The sequence below is a fragment of the Pteronotus mesoamericanus genome, unplaced genomic scaffold, assembly GCF_021234165.1.
Source record: "Pteronotus mesoamericanus isolate MK-2021 breed Mesoamerican mustached bat unplaced genomic scaffold, CSHL_Meso_final scaffold_507, whole genome shotgun sequence".
NCBI classification, from domain to species: domain Eukaryota; kingdom Metazoa; phylum Chordata; class Mammalia; order Chiroptera; family Mormoopidae; genus Pteronotus; species Pteronotus mesoamericanus.
Window position 1 is genome coordinate 5,176,587 of NW_026555319.1, and position 12,812 is coordinate 5,189,398.

A 12,812-nucleotide genomic window follows, 5' to 3' on the forward strand; every position below is an offset into this window, starting at 1 on the left:
ACTGGCTGCTGGGATTTTTAATGGCAAGTAGGACAAACATGTACTAAGAAGGCAGTTTGAGAAGAGGTACACAGGAGGTGAGTGGCAGGGTGCACAATTTGGGATGGCAGCCACAGGCTGTCCTTGAGATGCTCTTCTGGGAGGGGCGCCAGCAGCCACCAGCCCCGCAGTTCAGCCCACGTCGTGGCCGAGAGGCCACAGGAGAGGGCCCCGGGTCCAGCTGTCCACGTCGAGTTTTCCTTCTGAGGCTGACGGGCTCGCAGGGACAGAGTGGACGCTGCAGCACAGCATCCTCCCCTCCTGGCACGAGGCAGTGCCGTGGACTCTTAACCAGACCTCTTCCCTGCAGATAGGAAGCTGAATGTGCTTAGGAATTAAATGGGAAGAGGAAACTCATTTTATGGCTTCCTCATTACCTGAATATCCTGACTTCAAAGTCCTTGCCCAGAGAACTGAGTTCTTGGATATTTCCTTCTAAAAGCTACCATCTTAGAGAACAGACAGGAAGAGAGGTCAAGGTCGACTGGTGGCATTTTCAATATTTTCTTTGAAACCAGGTCAATGACCCAGAGGCTGCAGTAAAGGAATTAGAAACTCTTTTGGGTTTTACCTTGAGAACGGTTGTTCCAAACACTTGCCCCGTGAGAGACACAATGAAAATTTCCAGAGATCCCTTGGAGAAGTACCTCAGAGACTTGCTGGGGACCCAAACCACAGGTATTTGAGTTTTTATATTTTGGTAATGCCTTCCGAGGTCAGGCTTTCAGTCTGGTTCTTACTTTCAAACCCTGGTGGAATGTGCCAGAGACAAAGCGGCAACGTGGTGAGGAAAACAGCCACTGAGCCCAGCGAGTCTGGGCGCTGCTTTCGATTTTGCTTGGGAAGAAGCACTCACCTCCATTTTTATGGATCCTCAAAAGAGAAGCTTCCCACTCTTCCTCTGAGAGCGTGGTGTGGCAGCAGTCGCCCGCAAACAGCTGTCAGGGAGGGGAGGGACCCGGGGTCTATAGAATGTGTCCAGGGCATTGGAAGGGTTTGTTTTGTTTTGTTTTGACAGCCTGTTTGTAAAGGTGACTTAAAAGTTGCATAATATAAAACGTGATAAGCTGTCTCCATCTCTTCAAAGTTCCCACCTTTCTTCACATTCCACCCTTAGAAAAACAGGTGCCTCGTGAGCTTTTGAAGACATTTCTACCAGGTGATAAAGTTTTGCCTCACCCAGTTAGTCCTTAAAAAGACTCTATGGAACTTCACACTATGATATGTTGCAGCAACTGGCACGTTCTCGGTGCCTCTACAGGCTGAGGGGCTCTTCCATCCAACTGCTAGCCCGGCCCGACCCTGCCGGGCTGCCGAGAGCCAGCATGTTTAGGGTGGCGTGGCCGTGGACTGAGGGGCCCTTTCAGACCAAGCCAGATAACTCAGGCTAACTCCCATTTCCTGCTCTTCTGATCAAGTGAAATAAATCTATGTCCAGAGGTCCTTCTTATTATGAAGCTGAGGGCTAACTAGGATATTTCTGCGAGGGAGACAAAGAGCTCAGCCTACTAGGGTGGGAAATCACATCTCATGAAAGCAGCTTTGGCTCAAGCTATAAGCCCCTGCTTAGCTCTGCCAGCTGTCACACCAGCGCCAGGTGTGGTTTGGCTGTGAACGGCCTGAAGGGCGCACAAGGGAACTTTGCATCCTCAGGCTTGAAGCATTCCATTAGCAAGATGGGTTGCCGTAACTGTGCTTGGGGCTGATAAACAAAACCAAAAAGCTTTTCTTCACGGAGCAGAAGTTGGCAAGAAGGACAAAACTAGACACCATACAAAGTGAGAGTATTATTGTGGTGGAAATCCAGTGGCCTTGCCACAGTGGAGTGGCACGTGATCCCGGATGCAGGCTGGTGGGTATGGTGCCATTCTGACAGTATGTCCCAAATGCTGAGCTCATTAGAAAGACAGACTCTCCTTTCAGCTCTCTCCTTCAGAGTGGGTTTGAGTTTCCTTTGTTTTCCCACTTGCAGGCCCGATGGAACTCCTTCAGTTTCATCATGGGCAGTCAAATCCAACTTACTACATCAGGCTGGCTGACCATCAACTGGTTCTGAGGAAGAAACCCCCGGGGACACTCCTTCCATCTGCCCACGCAGTGGAGAGGGAATTCAGGTAAGTCCCCAGGGCCCGGGCAGGCTTGCCGCTCGGCCTCTGCTGCTCCGCCCCTGAGCTGACCAGGCAGCACCCCATCGAGTGCCCTGAGACATTTAAAACTACAGGTGTGACCCCCCCCCAAATTATTTCAAGTAAGAACGTGTAACCTAATTTTATTCATAAGTTTGTTTTCTATACTGAAACCTGTAGGAAACTAGATATTTTTGGAACTTCTGGATGAAAAAAGGCATTATTAAGATACTCTTTAGTCTTACCCTGTAGTCTTAAAGACTCTAAGACCTTCAGTCTTAAAATCAATATATATTTTTAAAAGATTTTATTTATTTTTAGAGAGGGGAAGGGAGGGAGAAAGAGGGAAAGAAACATTGATTGGCTGCCTCTCACATGCGCCCCAACTGGGGATTGGACCCACAACCCAGGCCTGTGCTGTGGCCAGGAATCCAACTGCAATCTTTCTCTCTGCAGCACAGCACTCAACCAACCGAGCCACGTGAGTCAGGGCGAAATCAGTGTATTAATAGGGCTACAGCCCAACCAGTGTGGCCATGAGTTGATAATCATTGGAATGGGTGATGAGTACACAGGGCTTTTTGACGCAATTGATCTACTTATATATGTTTGAAATTTTCCATAATAAAATGTTTAGAAGAATAAATGTGTTACAGCTCATCCCAAATAAAATAGTTTGCTTTGCAAACAGGAAAATTTAAACATGGTAGATTTAAACAAAACTAACTCCAAATCTCTTGTAGAACGAGTATTGAAGCAATGAATGGCCCCCAGGGTGGGGCCTGCGCTCCTGAGACTCCCTCGTCCTCCTCTTCCTTCCAGGCTATCACTGCTGTGCAGAAGGGAAGTTGCGGAGGGTAGTAAGGACAATGCGATCTTGGCTCCTGGCCCCTTCTCGTTCTTTCTGTTTATTGTGTCTTTCCTGGACTCTTTGGTTCCTGAAATTTGACTTGTGTGAGTGTTGCAGGGACTGTCGACTGATGATTATGAAGCCTTGGGTTCAACAGAGAAGACCTATAGCTTTTTCTGAGCACCTGTATACGTGTCATGTAGAAGGAGTATTTATAGAAGAGAGACCCACCGTTCTAAAATGTAAACCACTGCTCTGTCTTACGCATCCGGCTTCTGAGCTCCCTCTTAATCATTCCCAGAGGCACTGAGGAATTCTGGAGTGTGGAGTGACATTCTGAAACTCCTGGGATGCACAGAATTCCCATATTAGTAAAGGAATAAAATGTGCATTTGCAAATGAAACCTAATATGGTATGTGTTTGTAAAATGCCAAATGTACATTTGAACAACTGTTTTGGAAAACAGTAGAGCAGCCATACTTTTAGACTTAATAATTCCAATTAGGAGGTCTCTCTTTAAAAAATAATTCTAAACAGGGAGAAAAGCTGTATGCATGAATATGCTCACCACAGTATTGTTTATAACAAAAAATTGGAAGCACCCTAAAGTTACAATAATTGGGAAGTGATTAAGTAAACCTTGGTAGATCTACTTGTGGCAACAACAATAGTAGTAATAGCTAACATTTGCTGAGTGTCACTATGTGCCAGGTGCCATAATAACAACAGCTCCATGATGTGCTGCTATTAATGATCCCCATTTTACAGATGTGGAAAGTGAGGCCAAAAGAGGTATGTGAGTGATGGAGCCTGGCTTCACGCCCATGGGCAGTGGGATTCCATAGCCCAGCCTTCATATTATACTATTATTGCAGCCAATAAAGGTATGCCTATAATAACATAAAATATGTATAAAATTTTAATGTAATAAAAGCAGATAAAAACCATATATAATATTATCTTACCTGGGTTTTTTTTTTAAACTTATGCATGGAAATAAAAAATTATTTTATTTAAAAATAAAATAATTTAAATTATTTAAATTATTTAAAAAATTATTTTTTATTAAAGGAAAAAGGAACAAACCACAATGTTTACCCAAGCCATGTTTGGGTAGCATGTTAGTGGTATTCTTCAGTTGCAAGTGACAGAAACCCACCAACTGACTTAAGCATTAAAAAAAAAAGGGGGAGGTGGTAAAATGTATTGGCTTTATAATTTAAATCTTGCATGCATGGCTGGATCCGGGGGCTCACATAATGTCACCAGGACCCGCTCATTCTCCCTCTTCATCTTTTAACTTTCTTTCCTAGATGACCCCAGGATCTTTCCAGCATACCTCCTGAGACTGACTCATTTGCCCGGTGTGGTCACTGGTTTGTCCCTGAACCAATCTCTGCGGTCAGGAGGATGCATCGTTCAGATTGGCCGTCTCAGAGTTTTATGCCCATTCCTGGAACCAGGAGTTGGGTCCGTTCCGTCCAAACCATGTGGACGACGGTGGGGGAGACCTGTCCCCCAGCTGACAGTCTAGGTCCTATGATCAGAACGATGAAGCGGTGAAAGGGACCCAGGCAGTCAAAGGAAAGAGCCAATTACTGGTGATGAGACTGTTTTCCTGTTTGAAAATTTTAAAAGTTCCTCCTTCACATGTTTCAGAGAATTTACCAGTAAAGCCATTGGGGCCTGGAGTTTTCTTTAAGAAAAGGTTTTTGACTATGAACTTAATTTAATAGATATTAGACTTTTTAAATATTAGTTTCTCTTCTGAGTCCTTCTTTGACTCATGGCTAATATGGAAGTGTTTTATTTGATTTCCAAATACTTGAGCTTTCTTCCTGATTATTAATGTAGTTACACCAGCTTTCTTATGCTTACCAATTGCATGGTACTTCCCTTTCCATCCATTTATTTTTTCCTACTTATCTTTTTTCTATCTACGTTTTTATATTAAAAGTATGTCTCTTGTATTCAGTATATAGTTAGAGCTTGCTTTGCTATCCAGCGTGACAATTTCTGTCTTCTAATTGGAATGTTTAGTCAATTCAACTTAATGTAATTATTGACAAGTTTGATGGTGGTCTATAATTTCACCATTTCTTTTTTGTTTGTTTCATCTGTTTTTTGTTATTGTCTACTCTTGGGTCAACTGAATATTTTTTAGAATGACATTTTAACTTCTGCACATAGTAATTTTTAAATCAGAAAAATAATTGCAAGAAAGTCTCATCAGCCCTGGCCAGGTAGCTCAGTGGGTTAGAGAGTCATCCCGAGACACCAAGGTTGTGGGTTCGATCCCTGGTCAAGGCACATACAAGAAGCAACCAATGACTGCATAGGTAAATGGAGCAGCAAGTCCATGTCTTTCTCTCTGTCTCTAGACATCAATTACAAAAATTTTTTTAATTAAAAAAAAAAAAGGAAGAAGAAGGAAAGTCTCACCAGCTCAGCCATCAGTGGTGCTCATCCCCCTTTGTCCCGGCAGGATAATGAAAGCCCTGGCAAACACTGGAGTGCCTGTCCCCAAAGTTCTTGACCTCTGTGAAGATTCAAGGTAATGTTCAGGTTTGTTTTTTCCCTTGAATATTCAAGCTACAAAAAAGCCAATAAAATACTAATTCAAATTCCAGTCTGTTACAGCAAAGACAAATTTGGGTAGGAGAGAAGAGAGACTTTATAGCGACTCCCCTAGAAGCTCACAGGTCTTTAAGTTTTCCAGAAAGATAAAGAAATGCCTGTTTTTGTGAGAATTCATGGAAAATATCTTTTTTAACATTATAAATATATATATCCATCTAGTTTATGTTGCTTGTTTTTGTTTAATCATTTTATCGCAGGCTTTCTGAACTTTTAAACTGCTTTGTAGTATGCTTTTTGAGTCTGTCCCTTCTTCCTAACTTTTTAATTATGAAAACTATGAAACATACATAAGAGTTGAAAGAAGAAATAATAGTATAACGAGCACCATTTACACTTTATCTAGATTAAAACATTGTTAACACTTTGCCACATTTCCTTTCTCTGTGTGTGTATATATGTATATATGGATATGTATGTGGAGTACATATATAAAATAATTGTATATAAACAGTAATACATAATTATTTTGTAAATAAGTATATTTTATGTGTATATATGTATAAGTTATTTTTAGCTGAACCTTTTGAAGTGAGTTGCAGGCAGCACACGTCTCCTGAAGTAAAGGCATTTCTTCCATAACCACAGCAGCATCATTACACTTGAGATAATTACTGTAATTCAATAGCATAAACACCTAGCTCATGTTCAGCTCAGGCTAAGTTATAACAATGGTAAATGTGTCAAAACAACTTGTTTTGAACACAATCAGTTGTTTAAACTGATTTCTAATAATGACCAAAAGATGACATTTCAGTGGTTCACCTTAATTCTATAGGGTGGTTTTATGCACCGTTTATGCCACTGGATAATGATAAAAATACCATTAATAATGAGAAGAGATATTTATTGAACCCTCATTGGAACCAAACACCTGTGCCAAGCACTTCATTTATATTTGCTCTCTTAATTCTTAAAACTACCCTTTGACGTTTTACAGATTAAAAACAAAAACACAGCGCAGACAGGCTCAGTAAATCTCTCATGATCACACCGCTAGGAAGGGGCAGGAGTCCTGTATGACTCTGAAGCCTCCTCTCTCAGCGAGCCGCCTCCCCGCCTTATCGACCTTAAACCCCCCCAGTGGCTTCTACACCTGGACCAAGGGAGAGAGAAGTGGGGGCGGGTGGCTGAGAAGCAGGCGCAGGGCTGTGTTCATGCGGACTGGCTGGGGAGGGAGTCCTGGTAACCCCCGTGCTCAAGCGCAAAGGAAAAGGGAAATGTCCAACACTCTGGGTCCGAATCCCCTGCCCCCAGCACTCACAGTGTTCACCCAGGATGGAAAGGGCGGAGCCCGGGCCACAGAAACACCCCGTCTGTATCCCTCCCAGGATCATTGGCACACCCTTCTACCTGATGGAGTACTGCCCAGGCCTCGTCTACAAGAACTCCACTCTGCCGGGCTTGCAGCCTAGCCAGAGGCAGGCCATATACACTGCCATGAACAGAGTCCTGTGCAAAATCCACAGTGTGGACTTCAAGGCTGCAGGCCTAGAAGACTACGGGAAGCATGGTGAGCACAAGGCCGCTTGTTTTCTGCACTGAACATTTCCTCGCCGTTCCCTCTGCTGTCAGGACTTGTGTGCGTCAGGGTTTTAATGCACCAAGCAGTTGCTACTTGTGAGGGGGGCTTATTAACTTTCTCCTTGGAAATGCAGTTTCATTTTAATGTAGATGTCACTTACCTGGACATTTTGTCCTGGGATAAACCCTGTCATAGACTCAGAATCTCTCTTCCCTGCAACTTTTATCTCACCAGATCGTTTAATGTCTTTTTTCTGATTTGGCCAAGGTCATTTAAGATACTTTCTCTGTTTTTCATCTTTTCCCATAAGTGTTCTTTCAACAGCAATGGATTTTTTAAATGCCATTGCGCCAGGGCGTTTTGTTTGTGTAGTTCGTTTCTGCTTTTTTTACTGTCTGAGAGTTCCAATTGCTCCTCATCCTTGCCAGCATTCTGTATGGTCATTTTTTTTTTAAGTCAGATGTGTTGAACCATAGCATTCTATGAATCCTGAGAAGCGCAGTTTTATAACCACTACCACCATTGTCTCCAGGCTTTTGCCTGCCGAAATGTCACCAATGAGCCAGAGAGTCTCACCTTTCCCACTCTGCAAAGGTCAAGAGTATCTGCTTCTTGGCCAGTATGGATCCCTGACCATAGTCAAAAGAATCTTTTAGCTAAGCCATATTTTCTTTATATATATATGTGTGTGTGTGTGTGTGTGTGTATATTTATTTTCTATATATATATTTTTTCTATATATAGAGATATATATAAATATAGATATATAAATATCTATATATAAATATATATATATATTTATATATCTATATATATCTAGATATATAAATATATATCTAGATATATCTATATATATCTAGATATATATATATAGAAAATATCTATCTCTATATATATTTTCTTTTTTCTCTGCTTTTAACCAAAACATGCCTGGTTTTCTGTAGGACCGTGTCAAAGGCTGCAATATGTGTCCAAAGTACATCAACTTCCTAAACATTTCTGCCAAGTTATTCCCAGTCCCACCACTCCACATGCACGTGATCTGAGTCCCCAAAACTAACAGTTTGAGATACTTCGTTACAACAGAGGAGGCCTGCCAAATTCACCTCCGAATTGAGGGGGTCCTTGCTGCCTTACCCCTTCCAAGTTCAGCCAGATCCATATGGTCCCCTGTATTCTATCCTGTGGGAAATAGACACTCAGTGGGGGTTCCCCTCCGTCTTGGTGGCCTCTTTGGGAAACACACTGAAAATATGTTCATAGTTCACCTGAAGTTCAAATTTAAGTGGGCATCCTGTATTTTATCTGGCAGCCCTCATTCCCAGGGGAAGGGCCACAGGCAAAGACAACTGATGTCACCTGTATTGACCCTTGTTTCAGATGAAGGCGCATTGGACCAGAAGTTGGATGATAATTTGTTGGGTAACCTTAGGCAAGTCATATTACTTTGTCACAGTTTTCACAATAGTAAGGTGTTTGGTAAAAAAAATTAAGAAAGAAAGAAAATAATAAAAATGCAGCCCTGCCCTGCCTCCCTCAGAGGGCTGACCTATCAACCTTTTTGAGTGTGTGTGCGCGCACGCGCGTGTACATGACTAACAAAGCTGTAGAGTCTCTGACACTTCATTCCTAAACACTTCACTATACATTTCTTAAAAAGGGGGACATGCCTCAGCGCCACTATCACATCCAAGAACATACAGTTTTCCCCAAATATCTAAAACCCAGTCCATATTCACATTTCCTCACTATCCCCCTTAGATCTTACACATGAAGGATTTTCCCAAATCAGGATCCAGTTAAGGAATCCAGCACCGTCCCCCCAATACCTCATAGAGTTGTCTCAGATATTTCCTTACCTGTTTCACTTACTGCTATCTTCTATTTCCTGTAGTTCTGAAAACTGGAAGTTAGTTTTGAAGGGTTGATTTGTTTCAGGTTAAACTCCTGTGGACTTTGACCTTCACCTCTCAGGGCCCAGCTGGGTCCTCTGCAGGGCAGGCGTCGGGTGCCCTGAGTGTGCAGTGGGCTCCACAGAAGGAGCAGGATCACTCCGTCCCTGCCTCCAAACCCTTTGGCCTGTGGAGACCATTTTTCTCTCAGTTGAGTGGTGAAGGCTTGGCTTAGAGCCGGGTGCCTGGCACGTGTTTATTATTGGTTATAATAATACTGATAATCAGTAACTGGCAGTTGACAAACATGGTGATAGTAATAATGTCCACCATTCACTGAGCATCCTTGCGTGCCAGCTCTGGACAGCTCTTGGCATGTCACGTAGGGATTTCGTTGAGCCTTCACGACAGTCCTACAGGATTTAGGATTAATCCACTACACAGAGGAAGCAAAGGAGGGATTCTCAGAGAGGTTAAGCCAACTAAAGACCTTGACTGGGAGCCGAGTTAACTCCAGAATTCCTTTCAGTGTCCAGTCCCAGATGTAGCTTGCAAGTTCCCCAACTGCTGTGTTTCTTGGGTTTCCGAACAAACAACCGAACCATAATAGGGAGTCCTGATGTAGCACTCACATCAGGGGCTCTCCATGGTTGACCCTCCCAGCGGCCGCGTGAGGGCCATCTCGGCGGTAACGATGAGCCGAGGCCCAGTGAGAGGGCGGCCGGGCTGGGCTTCGGATGCAGGCGGCCCGGCCGCAGCCTCCTGGCTCTTAGCCAGCCACTGTTGTGGAGCCACAAAGGGGTTTCCTAAAGCTATTAGGGCACTCCGAGGATGTCAGCGAGGGCCAGGGGCCCGGCTTGGAGGCCACGAGGCTGGGAACAAGGCCCAGACCACACTGATGCAGCTAAGACAAAACAGCCAGTGCCATCCCCGGCAGCAGGAGTGCCCAGTCGGGTTGACGATGCGGCAGAGCACTGCGAGGGGCCTCAGGGCCCTGCTTACATTCCGAGACCTTCGGACGTTGTTGGAATGGCACGCCACGCTTTCACGCTCTTCCCTCAGGGGACTACATCCTCCGCCAGGTGCGGACCTGGACCAAGCAGTATCGAGCCTCAGAAACCAGCACCGTCCCGGCGATGGAGAGGCTCATCGAGTGGCTGCCGCTTCACCTCCCCAGGCAACAGAAGACCACGGTGGTACATGGGGACTTCAGGTAGACGCGAGGAGGGGGGACTGAGAATGTGAAAAATGAGGAGGGCATCTTAAGGGGAAATTAAGCAGCTGGTCTTGGCCCAATTTACAGTTGGGAATTATTCCCATTACAGAGGGTCTCCCTGTGCAGGCTGTTTAAGGCAGGGTTTCTCAGCCTGGGCTCTACAGGCAGTTCTTTCAGTTGGGGGGCTGTCCCGTGCAACTGCAGGGGTTATTACTATACCTGGTCTGAAGGTACAAGCGTGTGCTCCAGTTACTGCTGCATAACCAGCCCCCTAGAACTCTGTGGCTGTAAACAGTAAGGGCAGCAGGTTTTTTGTTCACAAATTTGCAGTTTGGGGACAGGAGAGCTTGTTTCAATGGGGGTGGCTCTCGGGCTGGAGGCTGGGACTACCCGAAGGCTCACTCACATGCCCAGCACTGGGGCAGAGGAGACGTGAACAGCTAGACTCCTCGGGCTCCTCTCTGTTTCTTTGTGGTTTCCCACATGGTCTGTCCAGTATGGCAGCTTCAGGGTAGCTGGGCTTCTCACCTGGAGGCTCAGGGCTGCAAACATGTGTGTTCTGAGAGAGAGGGCGGGGCAGGAGCTGACCTAGTCCCAGGTGGACTCAGCATCACTTCCACCTGCAGTAAATGAGGTCTGTCCAGAAAGTATCTGGCCATGCACTGTGAAAAATAAAAATATTTAATGAAAAAGATACAAGATGCATTGTACATAGAGCCCTGGCCAGTGTGGCTCAGTGGATGGAGTGCCAGCCTGTGAACCAAAGTGTCGCCGGTTCAATTCCCAGTCAGGGCACATGCCTGGGTTGCAGGCCAGGTCCCCAGTGGGGACATGCGAGAGGCAACCACGCATTGATGTTTCTCTCCCTCTCTTTCTCTCCCCTTCCCCTTTCTCTAAAAATAAATTTAAAAAATATTTTTAAAAAAATATACATTGTACATAGAACAATGATGCCTCAGTCTCCTTCAAAGCAGGCACCTTGGGACCTCACGCAGTTCTCCCAATTGCCATCAGCTGCCCTGTCATATATTCCTGAATCTCATACAGCTTAACACAAAATTTTGAGCTTAATACAAAATTTGATGCAGATTCATTGCTCTACTCGTTCATTTTGAATGTGACAGCCACACAGTACACAGGCTCACTTAAGAGCATCTACTGCCCCCACTAACTAGTACAGTGAAGCCATCATTGTTCATTCATGCACATTCCAGTATGCTCTCCTTGGCTGTCAGGTTATGTGGATATTGCACAAACTGTTCTCATTGTATTAACAATGGCTGGACTTTTTCCGGACCTCGTTAGAATTTGTTAGAAGTGAGTCACCCCCAGAGGTGAAGAATTAGACGCTTCCTTTTGTGGACGGAGTGTCAAAAGAATTTACAGACCTGTTGTAAAACCATCACAGGGAAGGAGGAATTACCAGGACCCAGAGGGGTTCGCGTGCAGAGAGGGCCACCTGACCAAAGCTCTGCCCTCAGCCGTCTGAGAGGGAGCTGGCCCATGCATAGTCCCTTCTGCTGGGGTTCCCATTGGCGGAGCCCATCTGAGCTGGAAGGCAAGGGAGCTGGTGGATATGACCACAGCTCCTGCAGCTTAGGCTCCAGAGGCACAGAGGAGCCAGAGGGGCGGGGATGTCTGGAGGAGCAAATGGAAGGTGCCCAGCACAGAGCACACCCTTGGCGATCAGTTTTCTCAGGGCCATCTCTCCATTCCTTCTGTGGCTTATTCAGGCTGGACAACCTGCTGTTCCATCCAGAGAAGACTGAGGTGCTTGCTGTCTTTGACTGGGAACTTTCTACCTTGGGTGACCCCCTGGTGGATGTGGCCTACAGCTGCATGGCTTACTACCTGCCACCTGAGTTTCCCCTACTGCCAGGTAGGAACTGCTGATGGGGAGAGAGCTGCATTCTTAAACCGTCCGGCAGACTCGGCGGAAGTAGTTGTGATTGGGCTGCTGGTTTTGGTAGAAAAGCACTTAAGATTCTTTCCTGTCACAATGGGGGAAAGTGGGTGGAGGGGGCATTTTAAGTGAGAAGGATATGCATCTATGCACCTCTTATGTTTTTACACTAATTTCTATTTAATTTCTTAAAAGTACAGGTTTATTTAAAGATTTTAAGAACCAACAGGTAACAAAACGAAAAGTTAAAATCATCAATGGTCCCAGAGATAACCACTGCCAATAATGTCATCTTTTCTCTGTGTATATACATACATTTGTTTAAATGAAAATGTGATTAAATGATTTCATAACCTGCATTTTTTCCCTTAATTATATACTTTGGTCATGTCTTCATGTCAGTAAGTATTTCTTGTACAGCATCAATATTAATGACAGCCTAGGATTTTATTGTATAGAATTAACTTAATCAAGACATTTGGTTTGATTCCTATTTGAATATTTAATTTCAGTTTTTTATATCTTACCCATGCCCTCACAAAAAAGGCAGAGAACATCTTTGTAGTAATATATTTACATATATATATGTAAATATGTATATATATATGTAAATATGTATATAT

General features: G+C 44.4%; 1 protein-coding gene across 3 annotated transcripts in view; it reads left to right on the plus strand.

Annotated features, from left to right (window-relative positions):
* Window positions 1-12,812, plus strand: part of ACAD10 (acyl-CoA dehydrogenase family member 10) — a 39,702-nt gene that overhangs the window by 12,489 nt on the left and 14,401 nt on the right. For all 3 annotated transcript variants that reach the window (XM_054594145.1, XM_054594147.1, XM_054594146.1), the window contains 6 exons: window positions 558-717; window positions 2,012-2,153; window positions 5,502-5,570; window positions 6,985-7,166; window positions 10,133-10,283; window positions 12,020-12,165. In XM_054594145.1, the coding sequence (XP_054450120.1) occupies window positions 558-717; window positions 2,012-2,153; window positions 5,502-5,570; window positions 6,985-7,166; window positions 10,133-10,283; window positions 12,020-12,165 (850 nt within the window). The remainder of the gene's footprint in view (window positions 1-557; window positions 718-2,011; window positions 2,154-5,501; window positions 5,571-6,984; window positions 7,167-10,132; window positions 10,284-12,019; window positions 12,166-12,812) is intronic.